Source organism: Callospermophilus lateralis, chromosome 2 (genome assembly GCF_048772815.1).
Source record: "Callospermophilus lateralis isolate mCalLat2 chromosome 2, mCalLat2.hap1, whole genome shotgun sequence".
NCBI lineage: Eukaryota > Metazoa > Chordata > Mammalia > Rodentia > Sciuridae > Callospermophilus > Callospermophilus lateralis.
In genome coordinates, this window is record NC_135306.1 from 850,642 (window position 1) to 877,093 (window position 26,452).

At 48.3% G+C, this 26,452-nt stretch overlaps 2 protein-coding genes across 16 annotated transcripts in view; one reads left to right on the forward strand and one right to left on the reverse strand.

Annotated features, from left to right (window-relative positions):
* Positions 1-2,070: 2,070 nt before the first annotated feature.
* On the reverse strand, positions 2,071-4,079 carry Mrpl41 (mitochondrial ribosomal protein L41). 5 transcript variants are annotated; one of them, XM_076845017.2, is made up of 3 exons: positions 3,981-4,079; positions 2,854-3,010; positions 2,071-2,600 (listed from the first exon to the last, which is right to left on the reverse strand). In XM_076845017.2, the coding sequence occupies exon 3, from the start codon at positions 2,590-2,592 to the stop codon at positions 2,185-2,187; it is 408 nt and encodes a 135-aa protein (XP_076701132.1). In that variant the 5' UTR covers positions 2,593-2,600; positions 2,854-3,010; positions 3,981-4,079; the 3' UTR covers positions 2,071-2,184. The 5 variants fall into 5 exon arrangements, with proteins under 5 accessions (XP_076701132.1, XP_076701131.1, XP_076701130.1 ...); XM_076845016.2 differs by lacking the exon at positions 3,981-4,079 and adding an exon at positions 3,468-3,692; XM_076845015.2 differs by lacking the exon at positions 3,981-4,079 and adding an exon at positions 3,379-3,692.
* Positions 3,815-26,452, forward strand: part of Pnpla7 (patatin like domain 7, lysophospholipase) — a 67,158-nt gene continuing 44,520 nt past the window's right edge. For 5 of the 11 annotated variants that reach the window (XM_076844999.2, XM_076845006.2, XM_076845005.2 and 2 more), the window contains exons 1-12: positions 3,815-4,312; positions 6,212-6,340; positions 6,435-6,522; positions 6,929-7,008; positions 8,152-8,243; positions 8,390-8,530; positions 9,178-9,337; positions 11,045-11,125; positions 18,945-19,073; positions 20,282-20,362; positions 21,347-21,473; positions 22,910-23,050. In XM_076844999.2, coding sequence (XP_076701114.1) covers positions 4,283-4,312; positions 6,212-6,340; positions 6,435-6,522; positions 6,929-7,008; positions 8,152-8,243; positions 8,390-8,530; positions 9,178-9,337; positions 11,045-11,125; positions 18,945-19,073; positions 20,282-20,362; positions 21,347-21,473; positions 22,910-23,050 — 1,279 coding nt within the window. In that variant the 5' untranslated portion in view covers positions 3,815-4,282. The remainder of the gene's footprint in view (positions 4,313-6,211; positions 6,341-6,434; positions 6,523-6,928; positions 7,009-8,151; positions 8,244-8,389; positions 8,531-9,177; positions 9,338-11,044; positions 11,126-18,944; positions 19,074-20,281; positions 20,363-21,346; positions 21,474-22,909; positions 23,051-26,452) is intronic. The other 6 variants (XM_076845002.2, XM_076845010.2, XM_076845000.2 and 3 more) reach the window with 5 other exon arrangements.

The following is a 26,452-nucleotide window of genomic DNA, read 5'->3' on the forward strand; positions in this document are numbered from 1 at the left end:
AAACCAAAAACGTAATTTTAAAACTCAGAAACTTGGTGCTGAGGCACAAACCCAGGGCCTTGCCCCTAATAGGCCGGTACTCTAGCACTGAGTTATATTCCTGGCCTGGAAGTAATTTTAGAACATGAGAAGGCTAGGCACATGCTTATAATCCCAGTGACTCAGGATCACAAATTGAAAGCCAGCCTGAGTAATTTCATGAGACCTCATATAAAAGGGGGGGGGGGAAGAAAGTTGGGGGAATGGCTTAGTGGTAGAGTACCCTTGGGCTCAATCCCTGGCACCACAGAGGGGGGACAATCCTCCAATCACATGGTAGAATGAAAGGTGAAGAGGGGAGAAGATGTTTGTACATTCTGAGCCACCTTGGTCATAAAGTGACAATGGGGGCTGAGGTTGTGGCTCAGTGGTAGAGTGCTCGCCACATGTGAGGCCCTGGGTTCAATCCTCAGCACCACATATAAGTAAAGATATTGTGTCCAACTACAACTAAAGAAATTTTTTAAAAAAATAAAGTGACAATCAGGTGTCACTAATCATTTCCTCTTAGTGGCAATAAACAGATCAGCTTCCATGTCCTAAACAGTCATCTCCTCCTTTTTTTTTTTTGGGGGGGGGGTTACCAGGGATTGAACTCAAGGGCACTAAGCCACTCCCCAGCCCTATTTTGAATTTTATTTAGAGACGAGTCTCACTGAGTTGCATAGGACCTTGCGGTTGCTGAGGCTGGCTTTGAACTTGCTATCCTCCTGTCTCAGCCTCCCAAGCCACTGGGATTACAGGCATATGCTACCACGCCCACCTTTAATATTTAGTTGTAGGTAGACACAATCCCTTTATTTTTATGTGGTGCTGAAGATCAAACCCAGTGCCTCATCTGAGCTAGGCGAGCATTCTACCACTGAGCCACAACTCTAGCCCCAGCACCTTACTTTTGCTGAGATTAGCTTTGAACTCACTGTCCTCCAGCCTCAGCCTCCCAAACTGCTGGGATTACAAGCATGTACCACTGTGCCCAGCTGGCCTTATGTTTTGGTGGCACACCCCCATATGCCAGCAAAAACCAAAGTGGTCATGACACATTTTTCTACCAATCCCTGTTGGTGGCCCATTTGTTGTATTTTTTTTTTTTTTTTTTTTGGTACCATAGACTGAACCCAAGGGCACTTTGCCATTGAGTTACATCTCTAGCCCATTTTATTTTTCATTTTGAGACAGGGTATTAGTTGCTTACAGTCTCATTAAATTGCTAAGGTGGACCTTGAATTTAGGATTCTCCTGCCTCAAGCCTCCCAAGTCACTGGGATTACAGGTGTGAGCCACACCCAGTTGCTGCAAATTTAGAGTTTGTGTAAAGAGATTTCATGTGCCTGGTGCAGTGGTGAATGCCTGTAATCCCAACATCTTGGGAGACTGAGGCTAGAGGATTGCAAGTTCAAAGCTGACCTCAGCAAAAGCGAGGCACTAAAAAACTGAGACCCTGTCTCTAAACAAAATACAACATAGGGCTGGGGATGTGGCTCACTGGTTGAGTTCCTCTGAGTTTGATCCCCCCCTGACCCCCGAGTTTTAGAACATGTATGGGTCAGCTAAATCTTAAATGAAACAGATCTGAAGGCCTAACTCAGCAGGAGAGACTAGTCAACAGAGCCCAGTTTGACACCAATTTGCATGTGGCTTCATCTTTAGGTTTCCCCAAGGAGGCAGTTATTTTCACCTGACCAATTGCTTGGGATCCCAAAAGGAACATGATAGTTTTGGTTTTGGGGGTGAATTCATCAGCTTTACCTGGTTCATGCAGCCTTATAAATTTTTACTGGTATGGGCTGAGTGATGTCCGCAAACCTGACTTCTAAAGTTGCATGGACTCTGTTATGCAGCACACATTCCACCACCTGATGCCAACCACACACTGCACAGGGTAACACTTTTCTTTCTTTTTTTTTTAGTTGTAGATAGACACAATGCTTTTTTTTTTTTTTTTTTTTTTTTTTTGACACGGTGCTAGGATCAAACCCAGTGCCTCACACATGCTAGGCAAGTGCTCTACCACTGAGCTACAGCCCCAGCCCAAGTAGCACGTTTTTAATAGAAACGGGATGGAGAAACTGCCCCCTACTCCTCCAGGAACTCAAGATCCCAGGCTGGGTCAGAGCAGCCTCTAGTTCCAAGGCAATCTACTTTCTAACGTGGGAAGTTCTTGGGATACAGCTGGAAGAGCTTGCCCTCCTGTGTGGGCTCAAAGCCATACTTTTCCAGGTTGTCAGGACTGAAAGTACCTTCTTTAAAGTCCTTTTGGATAGCAGGTGCAACTGTTTCCAGGAAGAGTGCTTTAGCAGTCAGTGGTGTGTCTGTGCCTGCAGGAGCTCGATAGTTCACATAGGGCTTGAGCTTGAAGCCAGTCAAGTCTGGGACAACAAATTCTGGGACCTTTTCCTTTATCTGCACAAACTTCCAGCCTGAGGCACGGATGCCTGTGCCCTTGGCGCCCCGTCCCTTGTTAAAAGTGCGCGGCCCTCGTTTACTGGTCCACTTGCTCATCCTGTCTGCTCCCCGCACCAAGCCTTGAGTCACTGCGGTCAGGAAACCCATGACGTTCCCTGCAGGAAACAGCTTTGAAAGGTCAGCACCGAGGATGGCTGAGAAGACCCCGGACCCCGTGGTGGAAAACCTGGACTCAACCCCGAGGGGTAGAGGAACCAAGTCGGATCCTCCTTGAACAGCCATCCCACAACACTCCTGTCCCCGCGGGCGTAGAGGGCCCGGACCCCATACTCGGGGACTGGAGAGGAACCGGAACAAGACCCCGCGGGCGGAAAGGACGCAGTACCCCCTGGAAACGGACGGACCAACCTGAGCTGGCGGCTCTTGAGCTCGGCCTCGCGCTCCCACTCTGCGACAGTTCGGGCAACTAGCCCCCGGCCTGAGCCAAAACAAGTGCTGGGGAACCAGAGCTGCACAACTCGACTGCTATCTCGCCGTACTTCCGACCGACGGCGGACCAAGCGCCCTGCAACAAGAACAGCCCCGATTGGCCGCTGCCGTATCCGACGCGCAGTCGTAGTTTCCCGAGGGGGGCGTAGCTTAAGGGACTTGGCCGATGGGTGGAGAGACCAGAGGCGGGGCTGCGGGAGCTTGGGACCCGGGGAGTCAACAGGCGCGCCCGGAAGTGGGGGTCCAGGCCCACCCCTGTGGTGGGTAGGGCGCGCGCAGGCAGTTCGCAGCTAGCCGCCTGTGGCGCGGGGCCCGGCGCCTACAACCACCCGCGCGGCTCCGAGGTGGCCCCTGATGACCCTTCGTTTTCCTCGGGACCCCGAGGTAGTCCCTGAGGACTCTACGTTGTCCTGAACGGGCCCGAGGTGTCCTGGGCACATGTACACTACTGTTAAGGAGGGGCTGTTCCTCGGGAATCGTCGGAGGGTCGGGGAACGCTGGCCCTTCCGTCCCTCGGCGGCCGCGGCTCGGACCTGTAGCAGAGGGGCGGTCCAGTGACGGGCCGCCTGAGCCTCTCCCCCCTGACCGAGGGAGTCAGGCCCTCTTGGTCCCCAGGTTCATCACTTCGGGGCCCGGAAAACCCATCCTGTTACTCCAGCTCCGCTTCCCCGTCGCCTCCCCCCCTACTCTGACGGCCCCGAGGTGTCCTGGTCGTTTGCTCCTCTTGATGCATCCCCCGCGCGGGATGACCCCTTCACGGACACTGCCCTTCCGGGTCACGTCCCCTCCAGGACTACTGCCTTTTACGGCGGTTGCATCCCCAAGCCATGACCCCCCCCCCCCCCCCGCTGTCCTTTCCGGCCACACCCCTTCCCAGCAGTTGCTTGACCCGTCTGGTGCCCTCCCGGCCGCGCCCCTCCCCCGCTGGATCATCCTAGTTCCTCCAGAGCCACACTTATCCCAGCCATACCCTGTGCCCCACACATTCACCCCTCCTTGAACAGCCACCCCATAATACCCCTGTCCCCAGCCAGTGTTGAGCCTACCCCACACGGCCTCTCCAGACCCTGGCTGTGCTGTCCAGACTCTTCCGCTGAGCGCTAGGAGTAGAGCCAGTGGCTTGGCTGCTGTTGTGAGTTCCCCTTGGGCCACGTGAGGGCTGTTTACCGGAGAAGGAAGTCGCAGTGAGACAGCAGATGCTTCTGACAAACAGCTTCTTTTCAGGAGAACAAAGGTGCAGAGGTGTTTCCTTCCAGTGAGAATGTGATTTGATTCTGAAAGTAGTGGGGAAGGCGCCAGTAGAGTGTTTCCTCAACCTGTCTCCTCACCCTTTGCTCTGCTTACAGTCATGCGGGAAGAGGACGATGTCTGCTCAGAGGTGGGTATACCAGGTATCTGGTGAGAGTCCTTTCCTTAGAACCCCCACTCAGGGGGGGGGTTCTCCACCTAGAGAAGGGTTCTCTGCCTCCCTCCTCTGCCTCGACTTCCTGAAGCCTGAGGACTGTGACTGGGGTCAGTTGCCTTGCCAGAGCTCACACGGGTTGCTAGATAGCCAGGCTTTCACAGTATGGACAGTTGCATGTGGCTGTTGGATGACATTTGAGACCATCTTTTCATTCCTTCAGGTCCTGTTTCGCTTGAGACTTTGCCTGCTTGCTTTGCTTAGGGTCTTTTTTCAGTCCAGCACTACAGCCATATCCCAAAGGCTTTTTTGTTCCTGAGCCAGAAAAGTAAATGCATTAAACAGCAGAAAGCTAGAGACACTCCATCATTGCAGGCAATATAAGTAGGTAGACCTTTGCTTGGATAATCTGACTGCCCCAGACTTCAGAGGGGCACACTCAGATCAGTGGAGGGAGTGGTGGGGTGCCATTATGCTCCCCAGCCAATAAGCTCCTGAGAGCTGAGTGGGGACAAAGAAGGAGAGACGCTGGGTACCTCAATCCTAAAGCAAGAGGTGCACTGTGCGCACAGTCACACGCAGCACAAGGGTGTTTCACCAACAGAAGGCCATGCGTACAACAGTATGCAATAGAATTGTTTTGCCTGGTGAGTTCAGTGCTCTCTTGGTTTGTATGAGCACACCCTGTGATATTCACATAATGATGAGAACACCTGCCAGTGCATTTCTCAGAGGGTGTCCTCACTCAAACTGATGACTGAACCTGCCTCCTGCACCAAGTGCACAGGGATGAGCTTTCTGCATCTCTCACTCTGGTCTTGATGCAGAATTTTGCCTTAGAGACGCTTTGCCAGGTGCCTTCCTGCCCTCCTTGGCTTTTCTGGCATGGCTGTTGTATCTGAGACCTGTTTCTCTGAAGGTTGGGGCTTTGGTCCATGGCATTGGGTAGAAACTGGAAAGGATTAGTAGGTGGCCTGCCCTTCCCCATCTAGCTCCTGGTTGCTTGGGAGCAGGGTGGGTGCAGGAGAATGGAGAGTGGCTGCATGTCTGGCTGGCTTCTTGGGCCCATCTTAGGCTTTGGGAGCCAGCCAGCCTTCTCTGTTAGTTGTTCACTCACCTTGTCTGAATTTCTGAAGTTCGTGTCAGTGCCCTTCTCAGACACAGCAGGGAGACATCTCTGCTCTTTCCTCTTTGGCATGTGAACTGATATTGGATGTCCCCCAAATCCAGATGGCTCCTCAGAGTTTAGTTTAGTTAATTAGTTAGTTTGTTTCTTTCTTCCTCCCTCTCTCTCTCTCTCTCTCTTTCCTTCCTTCCCTCTTTCCCTCTCTCCCTCCCTCCCTTCCTTCCTTCCTTCCTTCCTTCCTTCGTCTTTTTATGCTTCCCAGGGTGATCTTGAACTCCTGGGCTCAAGTGATCTTCCTTCTTTGGCCTTCTGAGCAGCTGGAACTAAACCGAATACAGGCCTCAGCAACCACCCACCTTCTCAGGGTTTCTGTGCACAGCAGTTATTTGGCTCCCATAGGGCACCAAGAGTTGATCTTGGCCTCCCCTGTGGCTGGGGCTTGCTCTCCTGTGCTTACATCTCAAGGATGAGAGCCCAGGATTCAGGTGTGTTAGTGATGTACAGGGCATTTGCTGTTAGCAACCCTTCCTGTGTGTCCCAGTGTCTGAGGAAGACAGGTTGCTCCCTATCTGTCATTGGAGGCAGGCCCAGAGGACCTCAGCAGCTCTGGCAAGGTCACTTCTCTCTGGAATCTTCAGAGCTGCTAACTTCCTCCCTACCTTCCAACTCTACTCTTGCTCCCTGACCAGGCCCAGGCTGGGAATCCAGGCCATTTGTCTGTTCAACCTGAGTGCTGCTTTCCTCTCCAGGCTGGGAATCCAGGCCATTTGTCTGTTCAACCTGAGTGCTGCTTTCCTCTCCAGGCTGGCTTCTGTATAGCCACTGCCCTGCGTTCCTGGGGGCTGCAGTTCATGGAGGAGCATTCACAGTCCACCATGGTAACCACAGGCTTTCCTGGGAATGGACCTGGTTGGGCCAACTGGTGGCTGTGGTCTGCCTTGCTGATGGGTGCACTTTGTCCTGCCTACCCAGCTGATCGGGATTGCAATTGGAGCCCTCCTGGCACTAGCCTTTGTCAGTATTGCTGTCTTTTTTGTATACAGAAGGGTTAACCGATTCCGTAAGTATCTTGGTTTGTACTGTGGCTCTAGGGGGAGGGTATGTGTGTGGGTGTGTGTCCATGTTCTATGGGCATTTGGACTCTAGGGGTGTGGTTTTGTTGGAATCCAGGTTCAGGCTGTGGTTTCCAGTCTTTGCAGAGCCTTTTCTGCCTCCCTTTCCCAAGTAAGGATCTAGTGAGAAGAAATGAGATTCCTCTGTGATCTGAGACAGGCACTGATGTCTGAGGGGTGGCTGGGGGACAGGACAGGCAAGAACACAGTTTATCTTCTAGCACCTGTATTTCCAGCCCCTGGCCAGTGCTGCACTTTTATTTTAGCTCAGGCAATTTCACCATAAACCCTCTCAGGGCCACGCCCAGGATGGGGGCTTTCCCACTTCATAGTGTCCCTTCCCTCCCCTTGCAGGACAAGTGCACCCCACTCCTCAGTACAGGTTCCGAAAGCGGGACAAAGTGATGTTTTATGGTCGGAAGATCATGAGGAAGGTAATTTGCTCATAGCCCTGGGTGGTACCTTGGCTCTTTCCTGAACAGCACCCTGGGGAGTGGAGACCGCTACTCCCCAGGTTCCTTAAGCTTCTGGTTCCTGCACTCTGGGAGTATGCTGCTGAGGGCTCCATGGCCCTTGCTGCTGGGTACAGGATTTTGGGGGGGTGTCATAAGTCATGCTAAATGTTTTCTGCTTTCCCCAACTAAACCAAATACATTTTATTGGAAATATCCCTGGCCTTGTTGACCTCAAACCACCTGGTCTGGAGGGCTGGAGTAGGGTAGATGTCTGATTTGAAGCAGTTAGCTTGCTTTGACCAGTGCAAGGACAGGAGGCTCTCTGCCCTTGGCCATCTGAAGTGCAACTTTCTGTCAGCGCGAAGTGAGGAGAGACAGCTGCTTTCCAGGAATATTTCTAGGGGCAAGTCAGGGGACATAGAGGACCATGCACCTACTCTCAGATGGGTGGTCTCTACAAGGACTCAGGAGGTTAAGCTGAGCAAAGGTTCAATCCTCTGGGGCTGGAGAGCCAAGTTTCCTGATGGCCTATGGAAAAACACTGAAAAGTGTCTCTTGTGGTTCTGGAACCTTCTAAGTACTGAGGGGTGTTTGGGGGACAGGACAGCAAGAACATAGTTTATCTTCTAGCACCTGTATTTCCAGCACCTGGCCAGTGCTGCACTTTTATTTTAGCTCAGACAATTTCACCATAAACTCTCTCAGGCAGGGCCACGCTCAGGGTGTTCCTCCTGTGTTGGGGTATAGGAGTTAGTAGCTAAGGAGCTCCAACCTGGAGATAAGCAGTCTAGGTTGAACCCTTGTTTGCCTGTGCTAACCTGCCATATCTCACACCCTGCCGCAGTTCTGCAGAAGCCAGCAGGTGTGGAGCCACGGAGCTCTGACAGTTTGGCTGCTTGAGGACATCAAGGGCATCCTGTGGATATGTGGGGCTGTGTGTGTCCCCTGAGTCTGGCATTCCCTTCCCTCAAGGAGCCAAGAGGTTGGGGGGGATTGTTGTAGATGGCCCTGGAAGCTGATAGCAGTATGGTGGGCCACCCACGGGCAATTCCTGAGGTCTGGCCCGTGAGTGCTCAAGTCTGTCTGTTCACAGGGTGTGTAACACATCTGTTTGTCCTACAGGTGACCACACTCCCCCACACACTTGTGGGGAACACAGCAGCACCCCGGCAGCGGGCCAGGAAGAGAACTAAGGTGCTGTCTTTGGCCAAGAGGTACTAGGAACTTCCTCCTAATGGGTACTGCAAGTCTGTTGGAATCCTCACTAGTGCTGTGCTCCTTCCACATCAGAGGAGCACTGAGGGCATTGTTTTTTAATTCTTCTGTTCTTGCTCAAGGTAAATGTGTCTCTGCTTCTTAGAATTCTACGTTTCAAGAAGGAATACCCCACCCTACAGCCGAAAGAACCCCCACCTTCGCTGTTGGAGGCTGATCTCACAGAGTTTGATGTGAAGAATTCTCATCTGCCATCAGAAGTTCTGTACATGCTGAAAAATGTTCGGTAAGAGAGTGATGGGCGCAGGAGGACTTGCCATAGCATGGGCATTCCCTCAACATGCTTCTCCCTCCAGCCATCTCTGTCTTGGCTTTGTTGTGTCAGAAGATATTGGCAAACCATACTTCTTTCTGGGACTGCTGGTCTCTGTGCCCTGGAGTGGTCGGTTGCTGGGTCAGGCTGCTCCAGTAGCAGGGCCTCATGGTCCCCTCGCCTCTTCACCTATTCTTAGTGTCTCCATTTTCAGTGGTAAACTCAGAGTAAGCACAAGAAGCGTGTGGAGGGATAAAAAGCTGCACATCTGAGCATCTGACCCTGAGCACCTTTCCTCTTTCTGGTACCAGCACCCCATCCCAAGAGGGCACCTTGGCCTTTGGTTGTTTTTGTGTCTGTCTCATATTATAGTCATAGCCCCAGAAGTTCTTTGAGCTGATGGGAGTTCAGAAGTTTAAAATTCTGTTTGACAGTGATGCCAGATGACCTGGGTCTGCCATACAACATGGGCAGGTTGATCTGGGTCAGCAATAGATCTGTAACCCTAGCTCTCATGCAAGGGGGGACAATGGCCTGTGTCCTCTTGAGCCTCTTTCAAAGCACATCCCTCACCCCGCCTTCCCTGGGTGGGTGTCCACAGTGCATTCTGCTCATTACAGGGTCCTAGGCCACTTTGAGAAGCCACTGTTCCTGGAGCTGTGCAAACACATGGTCTTTGTGCAGCTGCATGAGGGGGAGCACATCTTTCGGCCAGGAGAGCCAGACACCAGCATCTACGTGGTGCAGGATGGGCGGCTGGAAGTCTGCATCCAGGACGCTGTGAGTCCAGGGCCGGGGGCCTGCAGGACAGGGCTGGGACTACTGTGCCTCCACCCAGCTGTTTGTCAGCTCCACATGAGAAAGTTAGTGTAAGATTTAAACTGTAGGGCTGGGGCTGTAGCTCAGTGGCAAAGCACTTGCCTAGCATGCACGAGGTGCTGGGTTTGATCCTCAGCACCACGTAAAAATTAACAAATAAAGACATCCTGTTCTTCTACAACTACAAAAAAAAATTAAAAAAAAAAGATTTAAACTGTAACTCTTTGGGGAGAAGGCACACCTTTCTCCCCACAACCAAACAGCTGCTGTGGACCCTGTGTGTTCTTTCCCATAATGCGCTTGTCTCTCAGCTGGTCTTAGCAATGGTTTTGTTTCTGTTAAAATATTGGTATACTTTAAACATTAAAAGTTGTTCTTCCAGGTCCTCAGAACACTTCTATTAATGTTTTGATAGATAAATCATTATGTTGATATGTCATGATCACTTGATCCCTTTTCCCATTTAAGGTGTTCTTCACCTAGGAGCTAAATATTTGTGCCTTGCCGGTGCCCAGTCTGTCCTTCAGAGGGCAGTTGCTGGGCCAGGATTGCTGGTTGCACTCTCCCTGGCTCTTTTTGTTGTGTTGCTTTCTGAGAGTGTGGTGTCAGTATTTTTTCCTGGTGTTGTCTGACCTAGGCTTCCCCATCACATGCCGCTGTGTAAAGAATGCTTAAGAGTCCTAGACCTTATGTAATGGCTGCCCCTGACCTTGCAGAACCTGTAGTCCCATTGGTTCCCACCTGCCCTTGTTCTGAGAGTAGGCAGTGGTCCCAAGATAGTGCCCACACTGTCCTTTCTGGTCAGGATTGTTGATTCTTACATTTGTAGGTTAGTCAATGGCTGGGCTTGATAGGTTAGATAGAAAGGATGGGCTTGGGTTTTTCCAGTCTCTAGGGGTCAGAGCCAGCAAATCCTAGGGCACCTGGCCACCCAGCTGATAAACAGACTCCTGGTCTGATGTGCTAGGGGCCTCCCAGAAGGACTGGAGCCACCTCTCTATGGCCTTTGACCTGGATGTGAGGGACTCATGAGGATGACCAGTGCCAGATGTGGACGACTTCAGAAGGGACTTTCCTGGGCCAAGCTGAGATGAGCTTTGTATATTTAATCACTAGGTTGCATGTTTTTTTTTTTTTTTTTGTTGTTGTTGTTATTTTGCCTAGTAGAAATTATGTTAGAATTCCATAGTTTTTACTGATAGTAACTAAATTTATTCCTCATAGCCCTTGTAATTAGTCCAGAAAACCAGCTTAGGTTTGTGAAATTTCACCCAAATATGCCCAGTGAGGATAGGTCATGACCTTGAGCTGTGGCTGGGTTCAGTAGAGTTTCTTCATCCATTTCATCCCTCCTCTTTTTTTCCTTGTTTCAACCTTATGAACCCTCTGCTTCCACTGACTCCAGCCAGTCCATGCCTTTCATCTAAGATGCCCACTTTGCTTTTTAAAATTTATTTATTTGATCCTGGTGCTGAGGATCAAACCCAGGGCCTCACCTGTGCTAGGCAAGCACTCTACTGCTGAGCCACAACCCCAGCCCCTAAGGTGCCCACTTTTTGATGCAACTTGGAGATGGAGGCCAGGCAAGCCTCGCTGGTCCTAGCTGGGCCTCTCAATACCCTAGTGGGTACCCTGTGAACCAAGACTTTCTTTCCTCTTCCTGCACAGGATGGCACTGAGGTGGTAGTCAAAGAGGTGTTGGCAGGAGACAGCATCCACAGCCTCCTCAGCATTCTGGATGTCATCACTGTGAGTGTCTACGTCACAGCAGGTGCCAGGGTCATTGTGTCTATCATCGAGGCCTCCTCACTCCTCCTGTCCTGTCTGGAAAGCAGGTCGCTTGTGGTTAGAGGCCAGTTCTCCACAATGACATGAGGTAGAGGACTGGTCTAGTATGGGAGGGACCTTCATTCTGACCACATGAACTGGTGGGGTCTCCATGGGAACAGCTTCAGTAGTGTGTTTAAGATAGCCAGGCATTTGATAAAGGATTTTAATTGCCTCTTTTTTTTCCTAATACCAGGGTTTGAACTCAGGGGCACTTGACCACTGAGCCACATCTCCAGCACTTTTTTGTATTTTATTTATAGAAACAGGGTCATCCTGAGTTCTTAGGGCCTTGCTAAGTTGCTGAGGCTGGCTTTGAACTCGCGATCCTCCTGCCTCAGCCTCCTGAGCCTCTGGGATTATAGGTGTGTGCCACTGCACCTGGCTTCAGTTGTCTTTTTTTTTTTTAATATTTATTTTATTTTTTTTTATGTGGTGCTGAGAATCGAACCCAGTGCCTCACACCTGCTAGGTGAGCGTGCTACCACTTGAGCCACATCCCCAGCCCTCAGTTGTCTTAATTTTAAGAGACTAGTGTTAGACTCTAACACATGCTTGTGCTTCAATATTCAAAAGACATAAAAGTTGTAGAGCAAAATGTTTCCTTTTGTCCTCAGGCCCTAGATCCTTCCCAGGAGGGACCTGACACCAGTTTCATACAGATCCTATGTGGCACCTTTCCATTGTCCCATCTCATGCAGCCAACAGCAGTTCTGGTCTTCAGTGTATATTACATTGTATTTGAAGGCCAGGCTATAGGAGAAATTCTTAGGGTGAACTCGCTGGGTCTTGGGGAGCACATTTGTAGTACTGAAAGGTGATTGCTGGTCCCCCACAGTTGCAGAGCTTGGTCCTCCCAGATGTGTACAGCTGCTCATTTTCCCCGCCCTCGCAGCATAGCGAGTAGCCTGAGTTGACATTTCCTAGTCTGAAAGTTAAGCAAATAGCCAGCCTTCACTTTTTACTTTCTGTGATGAGCAGTTCCTAATGTGGCATAGAGGCAGCTAGTCAGACCAGCCTCAGCACACATCTCTATCTCTCCCTGTTGGCAAGAGTATGATACCCTTCCTGTCTTCTTGTTAAATCCCTTTGGCAGTGCTGGGATTGAACCCATGCTAGTCAAGTGCTTGACCACTGGTAGAGCCTCTGCTCCTTTCTTCTGCAGTGCAGCAGTTCTTGGGTGTGACATTTGCAGCTTGGAGCACATTTGTTTCCATCTGACTCTGAAGCTGCACTGCAGCAGCATCCTGGGCATGTTGGGCAACTTTGACCTCAGCTCTCTCAACTGTGTTGCCACATCTCTGGAGCAGTGAAACAGAAGCTTGGCAGGGTGTGTTCATGCAGACTGCACAGGAGTTCACAGGCTTCCTAGGGAACCTTGTGGGATGCCTGGGTTAGACTCTCTGATTCAACCCTCAGCTTTGTTCAGGAGGCAGCAGGCTCCAAACAGATGCTGGGGTGTCCCATGTATCCATGTTGCTCTCTGCCAGATTGGCTAAGGCATGCTTTGCACTCTTTAGGGGTCTGGAGGTGTGTCCCCCAAGACTGGTGTGTTTTCACAACACTCTTGGCCTAGGCTGGGGTGGAAAAGGATACCCTTTGTTATTGTAGATGGGTAGCATGCCTTTATTTATTTGTTTATTTTAAGTGGTACTAAGGATGGAACCCAGTGCCTCACGTGTGCTACACATGCACTCTGCCACTGAGCTAAGCCCTAGCCCTGGACCAGACTTTAAAAGGCTAGCACTCAGTTTTGAGTGGGTGGGGGTTGGGCCAGAGTGGTATCTAGGTGACCAAGCCCATCTCTGTAGTACCCTAGCTGACTTCATGGGGATTCCTGGATGTGTCAGGGGCACTGGAAGCACCAGGACAGGCTTAGAAGCCTTAGTCGTATGGAGGTACACCAGCTGGCTACTTGGCATCCTTCCCTCTTTGCTGATTTCTTTCTCCCCCGCATCCCCAGGGATTAAACCCAGGGGTGCTCTACCACTGAGCCACATCCCAAGCCCTTTTTATTTATTTTGAGACAAGATCTCCCTGAGTTGCTTAGGGCCTCTCTAAGTTGCCCAGTCTGGCTAGGAACTGTGATCCTCCAGCTTAGCTTCCTGAGTCACTGGGATTACAGGTGTGGCCATCACACCTGGCTGATTTATTTTTCTTTAAGTAAAAAATAGTTCACTGTAAACTGGGGTGGGGCTTTCTCTGTTATTTCCTGTTCTTCCTTATCCAGATCTTTCGGTTTTCTTCCGGTACTGGGATGCCCTTGGCCAGGAAGAGGGTGGCAGGCTATGGCTAGGGGCAGATCCCTCCTATGTCCCCCACCTGCTATGGTCCATCCCACCTCTGCTGGTGTCAACATAGCCTGCCTCCCTGGGACTGCAGCACTGGGACAGTGGGAGTAGAAAACAGGGGCTGCACTGGGCATGGTGGTACACACCTGTAATCCCAGCAGCTTGAGAGGCTGAAGCAGGAGGATTGCAAGTTCAAAGCTAGCCTCAGCACTTTAGCAAGGCCCTAAGCAACTCAGCGAGACCCTGTCTGAAAATAAAAAATAAAAAGGGCTAGGGATGTGGCTCGGTAATTAAGCACACCCAAGTTCAATCCCTGGTACCAGTAAAATAAAATAGGGGCTGTTATTTGAGATAAAATATACCTACATGGTGAGTAATTGATCATTTAGAGATAAATTAATCTTTACCTATATTGTTGTTGTCTCACCAAACATTTGTATTTGTCATTTTTTTAAAAATTTAAATTCTTTCAAAATGACATGTATGAGTTCTTAAGCTGCACTTATGTCTTTTTTTTTTTTAATATTTATTTTTTAGGTGTAGATGAACACAACACAATACCTTTATTTTTATGTGGTACTGAGGATCGAACCAGGTCCCACCCATGCTAGGCGAGCGCTCTACCACTGAGCCACACTCCCAGCCCCATGCACTTATGTCTTTTCTACTCCTGGTCTTTCCAACTCTTAGGTTCCTTCTAAGCAACTGCTTCTCTTGTTTAATAATTCTTCCATCTTAGGTACATTGACTTCCTGTATGGAAAAGGAAGACAGCTTTCTCCTGAGTGCCTAGCATGCTTCACTGTGCCTCTCTCCACTGCCTACATTTCACTCCTGATGCATGACTAAGACTTTATACATCAGATTGACAGCTGAGCCTTGTGGTGTTCTAGGGGTTAAATTTCCTTTCTTGTCAACTTTTGATTTTCCTGAAAATAACAATTGTCTTATTTTTTTGGCCATTTAGGATATTTTTGTGTGTGCTCTCATTACAGATGTATAGCCCAACCCGTGCTCCACAAAGAGTGCTTTTCTCTGGGCAAACCTTCCATCTGGGACCCCTGTGCCCTGCTGAGTAGGCTTTATCTCCTCCTTACTGGTCTGCTTTTTTGGTTTGTTGGAGTAGATCCTCTGCTAGTTTTCTGATAAAGGTGCAAGGGAGGTGTGTTTTTGAAAACTTACTTTATTTGCACCATCTTCGGGTTTTGTTTTTTTTTTGGTGGTGCTAGGGATTGAACCCAGGGCCTTGTGCATGCTAGGCAAGCACTCTACCAACTGAACTACATCCCAGCCCCCTACACTGTGTTTGTATTTTTTTTTTAATATTTATTTTTTAGTTGTACACAACACTTTTATTTTGTTTATTTATTTTTATGTGGTGCTGAGGATCGAACCCAGGGTCTTGCACATGCTAGGCGAGCGCTCTACCACTGAGCCACAACCCCAGCTCCCCCCCTCCTCCCCCATTTGTATTTTTATTGTACTTCCTAAGAGACTTTCTCAACTTTTTTGTTGGCGGGGTGGGGGGGCACTGTTGGAGATGGAACCCGGGGTCTTATACATACTAGGCAAGCACTCTACCACTGAGCTACACACCCAGCCTTTTTTATTTATTTAAAGACAGGGTCTAAGTTTTTCAGGCTGTCCTTGAACTTGTGAGCCTTCTGCCTCAGCCTCCTGTGTTGCTAGGATCACAGCCACAGCCACCATGCCCAGCTTCAGCTTTTCTTTTGTGGCAGGGGACTTAGGCAACTTTATTTTTTAAATCTTCACTTGAATTTTTAATTTCTGTCATCATATTTTTTAATTTTATTTTAAGAGCTCTTGCTTTTTTAAAAACCACATCTTGTTCTTGCTGCTGGGGTGAAGTAGGATGAGCTTTGCTGTTGCACCCTCAGTTGTCTGGGCCTCGTAGTTTTTCTTTTCTGCATGTTTCAGATCAGAGCTTTCCTGTCTCCTGAAATCCATTTATGTGAAAGTGAAGCACAGAAACCCATGAAGGTGCATCTCCAGTGTGATGTGGAGCTGGCTTCACCGGATGGAGGGCACACACGCACTACTGTGGTCTGAACCTAACGAATCCAATAGTCTTCTACCACACAACTGGAGCTCAGCCACATTGGTGATGGCACCCACACACCTGAACCCAGTCCTGTTGGTGATGGCACCCACACAAGAAGTCTGAATACAAATGAGAATCTGAATGGAAATTCCAAAATCTAACTGTATACTGTCCATAAGAAGTGCACTTTATATATAAAAAGACTTAGATATATTAAAAAGAAAGAGTTAAGCCAGGTATGGTGATGCACACTCATAATCTCATACTTAGGATGCTGATACAGAAGAATTGCAAGTGTGAGTCCAGCCTGGGAATATCATCCAGGAATACTACCAAGGAGAAGAGGGATATCTCCCATCTAGAAGAAAGAACAAGCCGGGACAGTGGCATCCACCCATAATCCCCCCCATTCAGGAACCTGAGGGAGCAGGATTGCAAGTTTGAAGCCAGCCTTAGTAACTTAGCCAGACAATCTCAAAAAATAAAAAGGGCTAGGGATGTAGCTTAGGAGTAAGGTGTCCCTGAGTTCAATCTCCAGTACCACCAAAAAAAAAAAAAAAAAAAGAGAGAGAAAAAAGGAGAGAAATCGGGAAAACCAGAAAATATTTTAACTGAATGAAAATGAAAATACAACATATCAAAGTTTATAACCGCAAATTCTTGTATTAGAAAATAAAATAGACCTCAGATTAATTATATGAGCTTCTCTCTAGAGAATCTAGGTAAGAACCCAATGCAGTGGCATTCACCTGTAATCCCAGCAACTTGGGAAGCTGAGGCAGGAGGATCGTAAGACCCTGTCTCAAAAAGTAAAAAGGACTGGGGATGTGACTCAGTGGTAGAGTGCCCTTGAGTTCAATCCCCAGTAAACCCCTGTCCTCCAACCCCGCCAAAAGGAAAAAGAATCTAGGAAAGAAGAGAAAATGAAACTGAAATCAAACAGAAAGGAAATAATGAAGAGCAGAACTCAATGAGATTAAAATTAATATAGTCAACAGCATTGGTTCCTGGAAAACAGCTCTAAAATGCACATATCAATGAAGAAAGAGAAGACCAAAGCTGGAACATCCAAAACGGAAGAGGAGACAGCTCTATAGGTTGAAGGAAGGGAAAATGTGAATCTCATGCCCACAAAGTCAACAACTAAATAAAATCAAATTCCTTGAATGACAAACTCTCTCTAGCAGAGAATATCTGAATATCATATATATGAAAAAAGTCAGATTTTTTTGCTAAACTCTTTCTCATCAGGAACATTCCAGACCTGAATGACTTCACTGGAGAGTTCCACTGACATAGCATTTACGGAAATAATGCTGATTTCAACAGACTCACAGAAAAGTGAGGAGGTGGGACTGGTTCCAAACTCATCTTTTAAGGCCAGAATTGCCTTGATACAAAAACAGATAGACATTATGAGAAAATTGCAGACCAGTATCTCCTGAACTGAGACACAAATATCCTCAACCAAAAATTGGAAACTTGAGCCCAGCAGCACCTGGGGAAGGGTGCTGCATCATAATGGAGTGGGTGTTACCAATGCCAAGATTTTGGAAAACCCCAGCAACAGACTCAAGGAAAAAAAAATGATCATCTTAGGAAATGCAAAAGAAGCCTTTGACAAAAACCAGAATCCCTTCATGGTGTGAGATGTGGAAACATCTCAGGGAGGAGGGAGCATCCTGACCCTGAGGCCAGCCTCAGTGGGAGGCCAGGGACTGGCCAGGCAGCTGTCCTCTTCACTGCTCTGAGCATCCTGGTGGAGGGCTCCCCAGGGTGGCAAGGAGGAAAAGAAAAAGCAAAAGGGCTGGAGCAGAGGCCAAGCCACTGCCTTACAGGCAAGGAGACCATCTTGATGGAGAGTTCTGTGATATCCTCAGCACACAAGAGCAGCTACAGCCTGTGTCTCAGCAGTGAGCAGTTGGCAGTCTAAATTTTGTAAACAGCATTTGTGATAGGTAGTACTAGTATTGTTGAAAATTGACTTTATGAAGGAAATAGAGAATTGTCCTGTTTTCATGGTTTGAAAAACTTGATATTACTGAGAAGGCAAATCTTCCCAAATTACCCAATTAATTCTGTCCAAATTTTGGCAGCGTGTTTTGTAGAAAAAGCTGAGCATGGTGTGCACACCTATAACCCCAGCTGCTCGGGAGCTGGGGGCAAAAGGATCATAAGTTTGAGCCCACTCTGAACAACCTAGTGAGACTTCGTTGTGAGACCTTATCTAAAAAATTAAAAAATACATAAAAGGGCTGGGGGTTTAGCTCAGTGGTAGAATGTTTGTCTAGCATACAAGAGGTCCTGGATTCCATCTCCAACACAAATAAGAAAAAAAAAACTGATTATAAAATTATATGGAAAGACAAAGAAACTAATAGCTAAAATAACTTAAAGAATAGGGGTTTGGGGATACAGCTTATTGGTGAAACATCTGTCTAGCATACATGAGCTGGGTTCACTCCCCGGCCCTGCAAAAAAAGAAAGGGAAAGTGAAGTCAGAAATTAAGGTTCACACTGCTTATGTTTTGAGACCCGTGATAAAACCATAGTAGACTAGGTGTGTGCTCATGTAACACAGATCTGTAGCGTGGGCAGGCAAAGTAGAGACAGATACTCAGAGGCAGTTTCAGAGGCAATTCCTATGTCCCCCTGAGCTCATGTGGGCATTTCATCCTCAAAGTCTCATGTGATGTTATGAGGTGGGAAGATAGCCCCACTGTGGTATTGAGAGGTGGGCTTTGAGAAGTGACTAGACTAGATAGGGTCATCAGAATGATTTGATCTTTACTAAAATTAGTAAGTTTACTAAAATTAGTAAATCAGAATTGATCTTTACTAAAATTAAAATCATCTACTCTGCAAGTCATTGTGAAGAGGATAGAAAATCAGGCCTCAGACTGGAAGAAAATATTTGCAAACATATTTGATAAGGACTTGTATCCAGAATACATAAGAAACTCTCAAAATAAATAATAAGAAACAACAAAAATAGACAAAGGCTAAGTTTAGTGATGCACGCCTGTAATCACAGCCACTTGGGAGGCTGAGGCAGGAGGATCACATGCTCAAGTCAGCCTGGGAAACTTAACAAGGTCCTGTCTTGAAATAAAAATAAAAAGGGCTGAGGGTGATGCTCAGTGGTAAAGCACTTGCCCAGCGTGCTTGAGGCCCTGGGTTTGATCCTCAGTATTCCCCCTCCCCCAACTTCTGCCAACACACAGAGAAATGTTTGTGTTTAGTGCCCAAAACAGCACTGTCCGTGGCCCAGACTGGGAGGAGCTTGGAGTTCTGCAAAAGGGAGCCAGAGCAGGACCGCAAGGGTCTTGGTAATTCCCCAGGAGCTGTGCTGTGTTCCTGGTGTGGGACTGACTGAGCTGTTGTTACAGGGTCACACTGCACCTTACAAAACAGTCTCTGCCCGAGCAGCGGCCCCATCCACCATCCTTCGGCTTCCAGCTGTGGCTTTTCAAGGAGTTTTTGAGAAATATCCTGAAACACTGGTGAGGGTGGTACAGGTGAGTCACTTTTTGGGTCAACTTCCCAGCTGCTATGGCTATCTCAGACATGGGGCCTGGGAACTACCTTGAGGTTTGATTAGGGCTATTCCCAGTTTATGGAGTCAGTTCTGAGTTGTTGGTAGATCCAGAAAATGATGGGATTCATAGGACCTAATGATTTTTTGTTTTTTTGCAGTACTGGGAATCAAACCAAGAGCTTATACATTCTGGGCAACTGCTCTACCACTGAGCTACAATCCCAGCCCTTTTTATTTTATTTTTTTCAAGACAGGGCCTTGCTAAGTTGCTGAGGCAGGCCTGGAACTTGTGATCCTTCTGCCTTAGGCTCCCAAGTGGTCAGGATTATAAGTGTGCACCACCATGCCCAGCTATAACTAAGGCTGTTTTTGTAATATGTGTGTGTGTATGTGTGTGTGTATGTGTGTATGTATGTGTGTGTGTATGTATGTGTATATATATATATATATATATATATATATATATATATATATATTTTAAAAAATATTCTTTTAGTTGTAGGTGAACACAATACCTTTTCATTAAGTGGTGCTGAGGATTGAACCCAGGGCCTCACACATGTGAGATGAGTGCTCTGCCACTGAGCCCCAGCCCCAGCCCCTGTAATGTGTATTGTACAATAAAAATTAATTAATTTTCATGAGTTTGCAAGTTCCAGGCCAGCCTCAGCTGTGAGTCCCTGTCTCAGAGTAAAAAATAAAAAGGGCTGGGAGTATGGCTCAGTGGTAAAGTACCCCTGGTTTAATTCTCAGTACTGGGGGTAGGGGAAGAGGTCTTTAGATTTTCCAGATTTCCTATTCCCTCCAAAAGTTTTTTTATTTTTTATTTTTTAGTTGTAGATGGAGACAATACCTTTATTTAATTTATTTATTCTTATATGGTGCTGAGGATTGAACCCAGTGACCTACACGTGATAGGCGAGCACTCTACCACTGAGCCACCACCCCAGCTCCCAAAAGATATTTTTAATTAAAAATTAAATACCTCATTTTAGAGTAATTTTAGATTTATAGAAAACTTACAAAAACAATGCAAATCCTATGTGCCTCTCCACCCCCTTTCCCATAAGAGCCTCCTATGACCAGCGGGCTGGCTGGGGGAGAGGGTCGGGTCCTGGGAGGTCAGTTGTGTCAGCTTGGGCCAGCCTCCAGCCTGTGGCTGCTCACTCCCCTACCCTCTCACTGCAGATCATCATGGTGCGGCTGCAGAGGGTGACATTCCTGGCTTTGCACAACTACCTGGGCCTGACCACAGAGCTGTTCAATCCTGTGAGTACACAGTGCCTGCAGAAGACACATCAGCACAGCGGTGGCCATGCCAGTTCAGGTCCTCAGCTTTGGAGTTTGGGACTGATGATGTGTTGGGCTTGCCTTTCTGCTTCAGGCCTGTAGCAATGCACCGGGTTGATTCCTGGGAGTCAGGAACATTTATTAGGACCTGGGGTGCAGCTGGGCTCCTTCTCAGATCTGGAGCTCATCTCCCCTGGCACTGAGCGTGGGTAGAGGCTTTCCTCTCTCCCTTTCTACAGCTGCAAACCTGCCCAGGGCACAGAGGCTATCTGCTGAGCTGTCGTTCCTTCTGCACTTGTCCCTCAGGCCACTCTTGCTAGCCCCTGGCTCTGTGTCCTGCCCTTAACTGATACTTAGCTGGGATGGGTTTGGAGGGGAACCAAGCATTGCTAGGAGCACAAGGCTCGCCCACATCCTCATATGACCCTGGTCAGACACTTATTCTGTGAGAAGGGGCAAGACTAGTTTCCACCTGGTAGAGCTCTTGTGAGCTGCATTCCTTGCTCTTTCCCCAAATGTTAGAACAACACCAGAACCTAGAGGGCAAAGGACACTCAAAAGGTACTGTGAAGTCCCCAGAATTTCCGGTATTAAGGGCTCAGTATATGTGCATTGTTACTATTCTCATGTCATTTGGATGTCCTCCCTAGTCCCAATGATTTTTTAGGGTTTGTCATCTTCAATTACTGGTGTTTTAGGGAATACCCTTTTGGGTTTTGTATTTTTTCCTCTATGTGAAGAGCATTACAGTTTCTGGGCTATGATTTTGACTTATGTCAAAGGCAGAGCCTAAAAGGAGAGCAGGCTGAACTGCCACTGCCTTATAGAACCAGCCTTTGGGCGTGTCTAGACTCCAAGTAACAGTCCACCCAGTACTGGGATGTGCCAACATGTCCTTCAGGGTTTTTTCAGTGGAATGCCTGTGGGGACTGAGTACTGCTGATATTCCTTCTCATGCCCCAGGAGAGCCAGGCCATCCCTCTTGTGTCTGTAGCCAGTGTGGCTTCTGGACGGACCAAAAGGCAGGTGTTTTGTGGCACAGAGGAGCGTCTTGAGAAACCTACACAGCCCCAAGATCCTTGCACCTCAGGTATGGTCCCCATCCAGGGAGAGGGCTCTCACCTTGAAGGCCAAGGGTTTCTATCTTCCACTGCCTAGATTCTCACGTGCCCAGTTACCTCATGAATACCCAGGTCTCCTCCTCCTCTGCACCCAGGTCTACTCCCCTATTCCCAGGTCTCCTTCCCTGCACCCAGGTCTCTTCCCCTGCACCCAGGTCTTCTCCTCTGTGCCCAGATCTCCTTCCCTGTGCCCATGTATCCTCCCCTGCACCTAGGTCTCCTCCCCTGCACCCAGGTCTCCTTCCCTGCACCCAGGTCTCCTTCTCTATACCTGGGTCTCCTTGCCTATTCCCAGGTCTCCTGCCCTGTGCCCAGGTCTCTTCCCCTGCACCCAGGACTCCTGCCCTGCACCCAGGTCTCTTGTGTCTCTTGTCTCTCATTCCTTTATTGTTCCTCTAGGTTTCCCTGTAAAGGAGTTTCCCAGGGGAAGCTTTATATGCAGAGCAGATTCACAGCCTTGTGTTCTGGCTGAAGAGTAGGTTGAATCTGGGGACTAAATTGTCCAGTGAGGCCTGTACTGTGTGGGACATCTATAGGTGACCTATGCTATGGTGTTACCATAGAGCCACCTTGACAGTGAGGGGGTATGCTCTTTGTATTTTTATAAATCATCATATTCTCAAGAGGGTTTCCAGTAGCTAACAAAAGTCTATTGAATTAAAACATATTTAGGGTGATAATGGGCTGGAATGCAAAGGTTCCTTCTCATATGCTGCAGAGACCCTGAAAGTCCAAGGCCTGGCCCTGCTACCAGCTGATCTTCCTTGGGCAAGGCCAAAACCTAGCTCCAGCCAACTTACCTTTCCCCAGAAATGTGTTTTGGAATAGGTGTTCGTTAAGTCTTTGTTCCTGAGTAGCACTTATCTCTCCTGTACTATTGGTCATTATGAAGCAAAAGCCTTGGGACTCATCCTCCTGAAGGTGCTTGGTGCAGGGTAGCAGTCCTGAGTGAGGCTTTTGCAGAGACCAAGGTGGTGAGGGTCATAGCCCTCTGCAAAACAGGCTGAGGCAGACTGCAAGGCTGGGAGCTTTGCTGTAGCACTGCAGCCAAGATTCACCCCAGGTGTGCTCAGGGGCCACAGCAAAGGGAAAGCAGCAGCTCCATTGAAACTCAGGCAGCAGTAGGGACAGTCAGTTCGGGAGACCCTCACAGTGGTTGGCAAGGAAGGACATGGGATTGGGGGAGCCCAGCAGGACCAATCTGAGGCCAGCATTTTCTTGTCACTCCCCTGGCAGGTGCAGATGGTGAGGTGGCCTGGAAGTTTGTCTGCAGGTGCACAGGGTGCTGAGGAGGGCCATGCCTGGGCTGTGCACTGCAGTAGGGACCCTGCACCCTGAGCCCTTCAAGAGCTGGACACTAGGGCATGTGGAGACTGCAGTTGGCTTATATCTATCTCCTCTACAGATCAAGGGGGCAGCTGTCCAGCAGCCTCTGGGCATTTGCTGAAGAGGAGTTACTCTGTCCCTTTGCCTTCTGTCCATGAGGAGGTCTCAGAAAAACTTGGGCAGTCCCAGGCAAGAGATTCTGCTCTTCCAGGCCCACCAGGTAAAGGACCCTGCCACTGTGCTGTTAGCATTGCTCTGTGTATCAGAGGGATCGTCCATGCTGCCCTGCACCTTGTGTTTTCCTGTATAGCCTGAGGAGGTGGGCACCCTAAACTTGGTGCTGTTTATAAGTGGACAAGAGCCTAATGGCCCCATGAGGCCTGTGCCTGCATTGTCACTGCAGGATTAGGCATCTAGCTCCTGTACACAGTGCCTGCACAGTGGGGTCCCCGCATCTGCCTGCTTCCCTCTTCTGCCACTCCTACTGGCCCCTTCCTTGGTAGCAGGCTCTGCTGATGTTCCCACCACAAACCCACATGCTCTCTGTGTTTCCTGGGTTCTTGTTTTTTTACAGCACAGAGCCTGTAGGCTCCTGTGCTTGCTGCTGCCTGTCCTCCCACCTCAGTCTCTCCTTCGCTGGGCTTATTGGATCTCAGGGCAGTCCTCACTGTCCCCATGGCCAGCATGGACACAAGGTGCTCCCTTCTCACTCTTCATTCCTGCTGCCACATATCCCCCATGGAAGCCTGTACTGGAGCCTCTGCTTGCTGGCACATGCCCACACGGAGGTGCACAACTTCCCATTCTGCTGCCACAAGTCCACCCAGCCCACACCTAGCATGCAGCCCCTCCCACCCCCACCACAGACTCACTTGCATCACCTCCATGTTTGCTGTTGGTCATTTGTGATTAATTGGCAACCTTAGGGCCTCCTGGTTGATCTAAAGGCTGTCAGGATTCCCTCTTAAGAGCTGATGGCTGGAGCTCCAGAGCCCTTTGTCCCCTGGCTTCTGCAGCTGGTGTGTGGATGTTGTGGTTCTTTGTGTGCTGTGGTTCAGATCCCACCTCACTCTAGATGCTTGCAAAGACCTTCTCTCTCCCTCCCTCAGAAAACTGAGCTATGGGGCCCTCTACTCACCAGGAATCTCCTATACTGAAAACCAGCCATTTGACACCTTGCGATTTGTGTTTAGGGTCTTATTCCTTGCTGCTTCCTGGTCATATATTTCTTCTTCTGTCAGCTCCACATCAAGGTGCTTCTTCATCTGTAGTTCACTCTTGGAATGTGAGCCACATGTGTATAGAGGAAGCTCCTTTCTTCACCCCACACAATGCACCCAACACCACCAGAGAATCAATCTTTCATGCTCTCTGGTGTTTTGGTGACCTCGCTTTAGGAGTTAGGTTTCAGAATCTGCATGGATTTTTTTTAGGTCATAGTTTTATTGAGATGTAATTCACATGCTACAAAGCCCACCTTAAGAGTGGGCAGCCCAGTGGTTTCAGCATATTCACAATCTGTGCCTTGGTCACCATTCTTACCTTTGGCTACCTACCCAGGCGTTCCCACCATCCAGCCAGACCTCCCTGGCAGCTACTTTCTTTGACTGCCCAGCCCCAGGCAGCTGTTGGACCTGACTCTGAGTTCCCTGACCTGGATATATTATTGCGTGGATCTATTTTTAACTTATCTGCTATGTACTATTTATTAGTACACTTAAGAGTTTTATCACTAAGTCATTTTTTAATTCTCATTGATTGTTATGGTTGTGTAATATACTTACAGAATGTAAATATCCTAAGTGGATAATTTAATGAAATTTCACAAATTGAACTCTCCTGTGAAGCAAGATAAAGAAACATCAGCCACTGTAAACTGCCATTCAGCAATAACAGGGTGAGGGCTGAGGGCCTCTTCCCTGTGCTCTAGACTTCAGCACTCGCAGAGTGTCAGCTGAGGGCCTCTTTCTACCTTGAATTTGTTCTTTGGAGAGCTGCAGGTACATCTTTTTCTGCATGGCTTTCTAGTTGATCCACCACATTTTAAAGAGCTTGACTGATAGAAACATTTGAATTAACATGTAATGAAATTTGAATACAAATTATCCAATCCATAAGTATATCTGTTGAAGTCAGTATTTTAGTTTTATGAATCTAATGTATTCACATATTTTATCACTTGGAGTATGTTTAACTTTATTTATTTTTGTGTGTATGCACATTTGCGTGTGTGCACGTGTGTGTGTGTGTGTGTGTGTGTGTGTGTGTATGTATTTGTTTGGTTTTGGTGCTGGGGTTTGTACCCAGGGCCACTTTCCCATTGAGTTACATCCCAAGTCCTTTTTTAGTTTTAATTTTGAGACTGGGTATTACTAAATTACTGAGGGTCTTGCTAAGTTTCTGAGGCTGGCCTGAAACTTGTGATCCTTCTGCCTCAGTCTCACAAGTCAATGTGATTATGGGTGTGTGCCACCCACCCAGCTAAAATTGATATTGGTATCATAATACTTTGGCTAGTTAATTATAATTAATATTATAAAAACAAAAGAATTGTAAAATGTAGCACATTATATTGTTTTGTGTGATAGAATGGTATAATAAATTAATACTGTGAATGCACAATATCTCAGCATGGAAAAAATACTGTTGATTAACCACTATGCTATTTAAACATTTCAAAACCTCATTGCTTTCATAAGGAAGTGGCTGCACAGGTGGGACTGTACCAGGAACAGCTTGCAGGCTCCCATCTTCAGGTCTTGACAGTCTGATGGTGTGCATTTCCACTCCCACTGTACTGCATTCCTTTGGCACAAGGAGGGCTATGTGAAGACATGGCTGCTCTCAGGTTTCATCCTCAACCACAGTGTGGACCCACTGCAAGGCCTGGGCCTTCACAGAGTGCCTGCACAGCTGGAGGGCTTCTCCTTTGGATCATCTTCCCTGGTTCCATCGGCGCAGGGGCCTCTCACTTTCAGAGGGGCACCCTGGAAAGCACAGGGTTCAGGCTCTGAAGTGCCATTTTGGGTTGGCTGTGGAAACTTCTGATTCAGTTTTTCTGAATTTATGGCATTCATGAGCTTTTGTTTTAAAACTCAGTATTCACACCATTTACAGTTTCTACATAGTCTGAGGACTTTCTTATTTCTTTCTTTTTCCCTTTTTGTGGTGCTTAGAAATTGAACCCAGGGCCTCGTGCACTCTAGGCAAGTGCTCTAACCACTAAGCAACACTTCCACCCCCTTTTTTTTTTGGAGACAGGATCTCACTAAGGTGCCCAGGCTGGCCTCAAGCATGTGGCCCACCTGCCTCAGCCTCCTGAGGTGCTAGATCCCAGACGTGGCCACAGCACCTGGCTGGATGCCTGCTTCCTGGGATCAGTGACTGTAACTGTGGGCTCTTCGAGGTCACTTCTTAGCCATGTACTTTACAGAATACAAAGTGTGTCGCTGCAGCCTGGCATGCACTTATATGGCTGCCATCAGTGAAGAAGCCAATGCTTCTCACCTTCCTAGAAAGTCAGTGCCCCTGGCCAGCACAGTGGGCTCTTGTCTGCACACCTGAGTTGTGTTTTAGGTTAGCACTTTACTAGGCATGAGCAGCACGCACCGAAGCACATGGA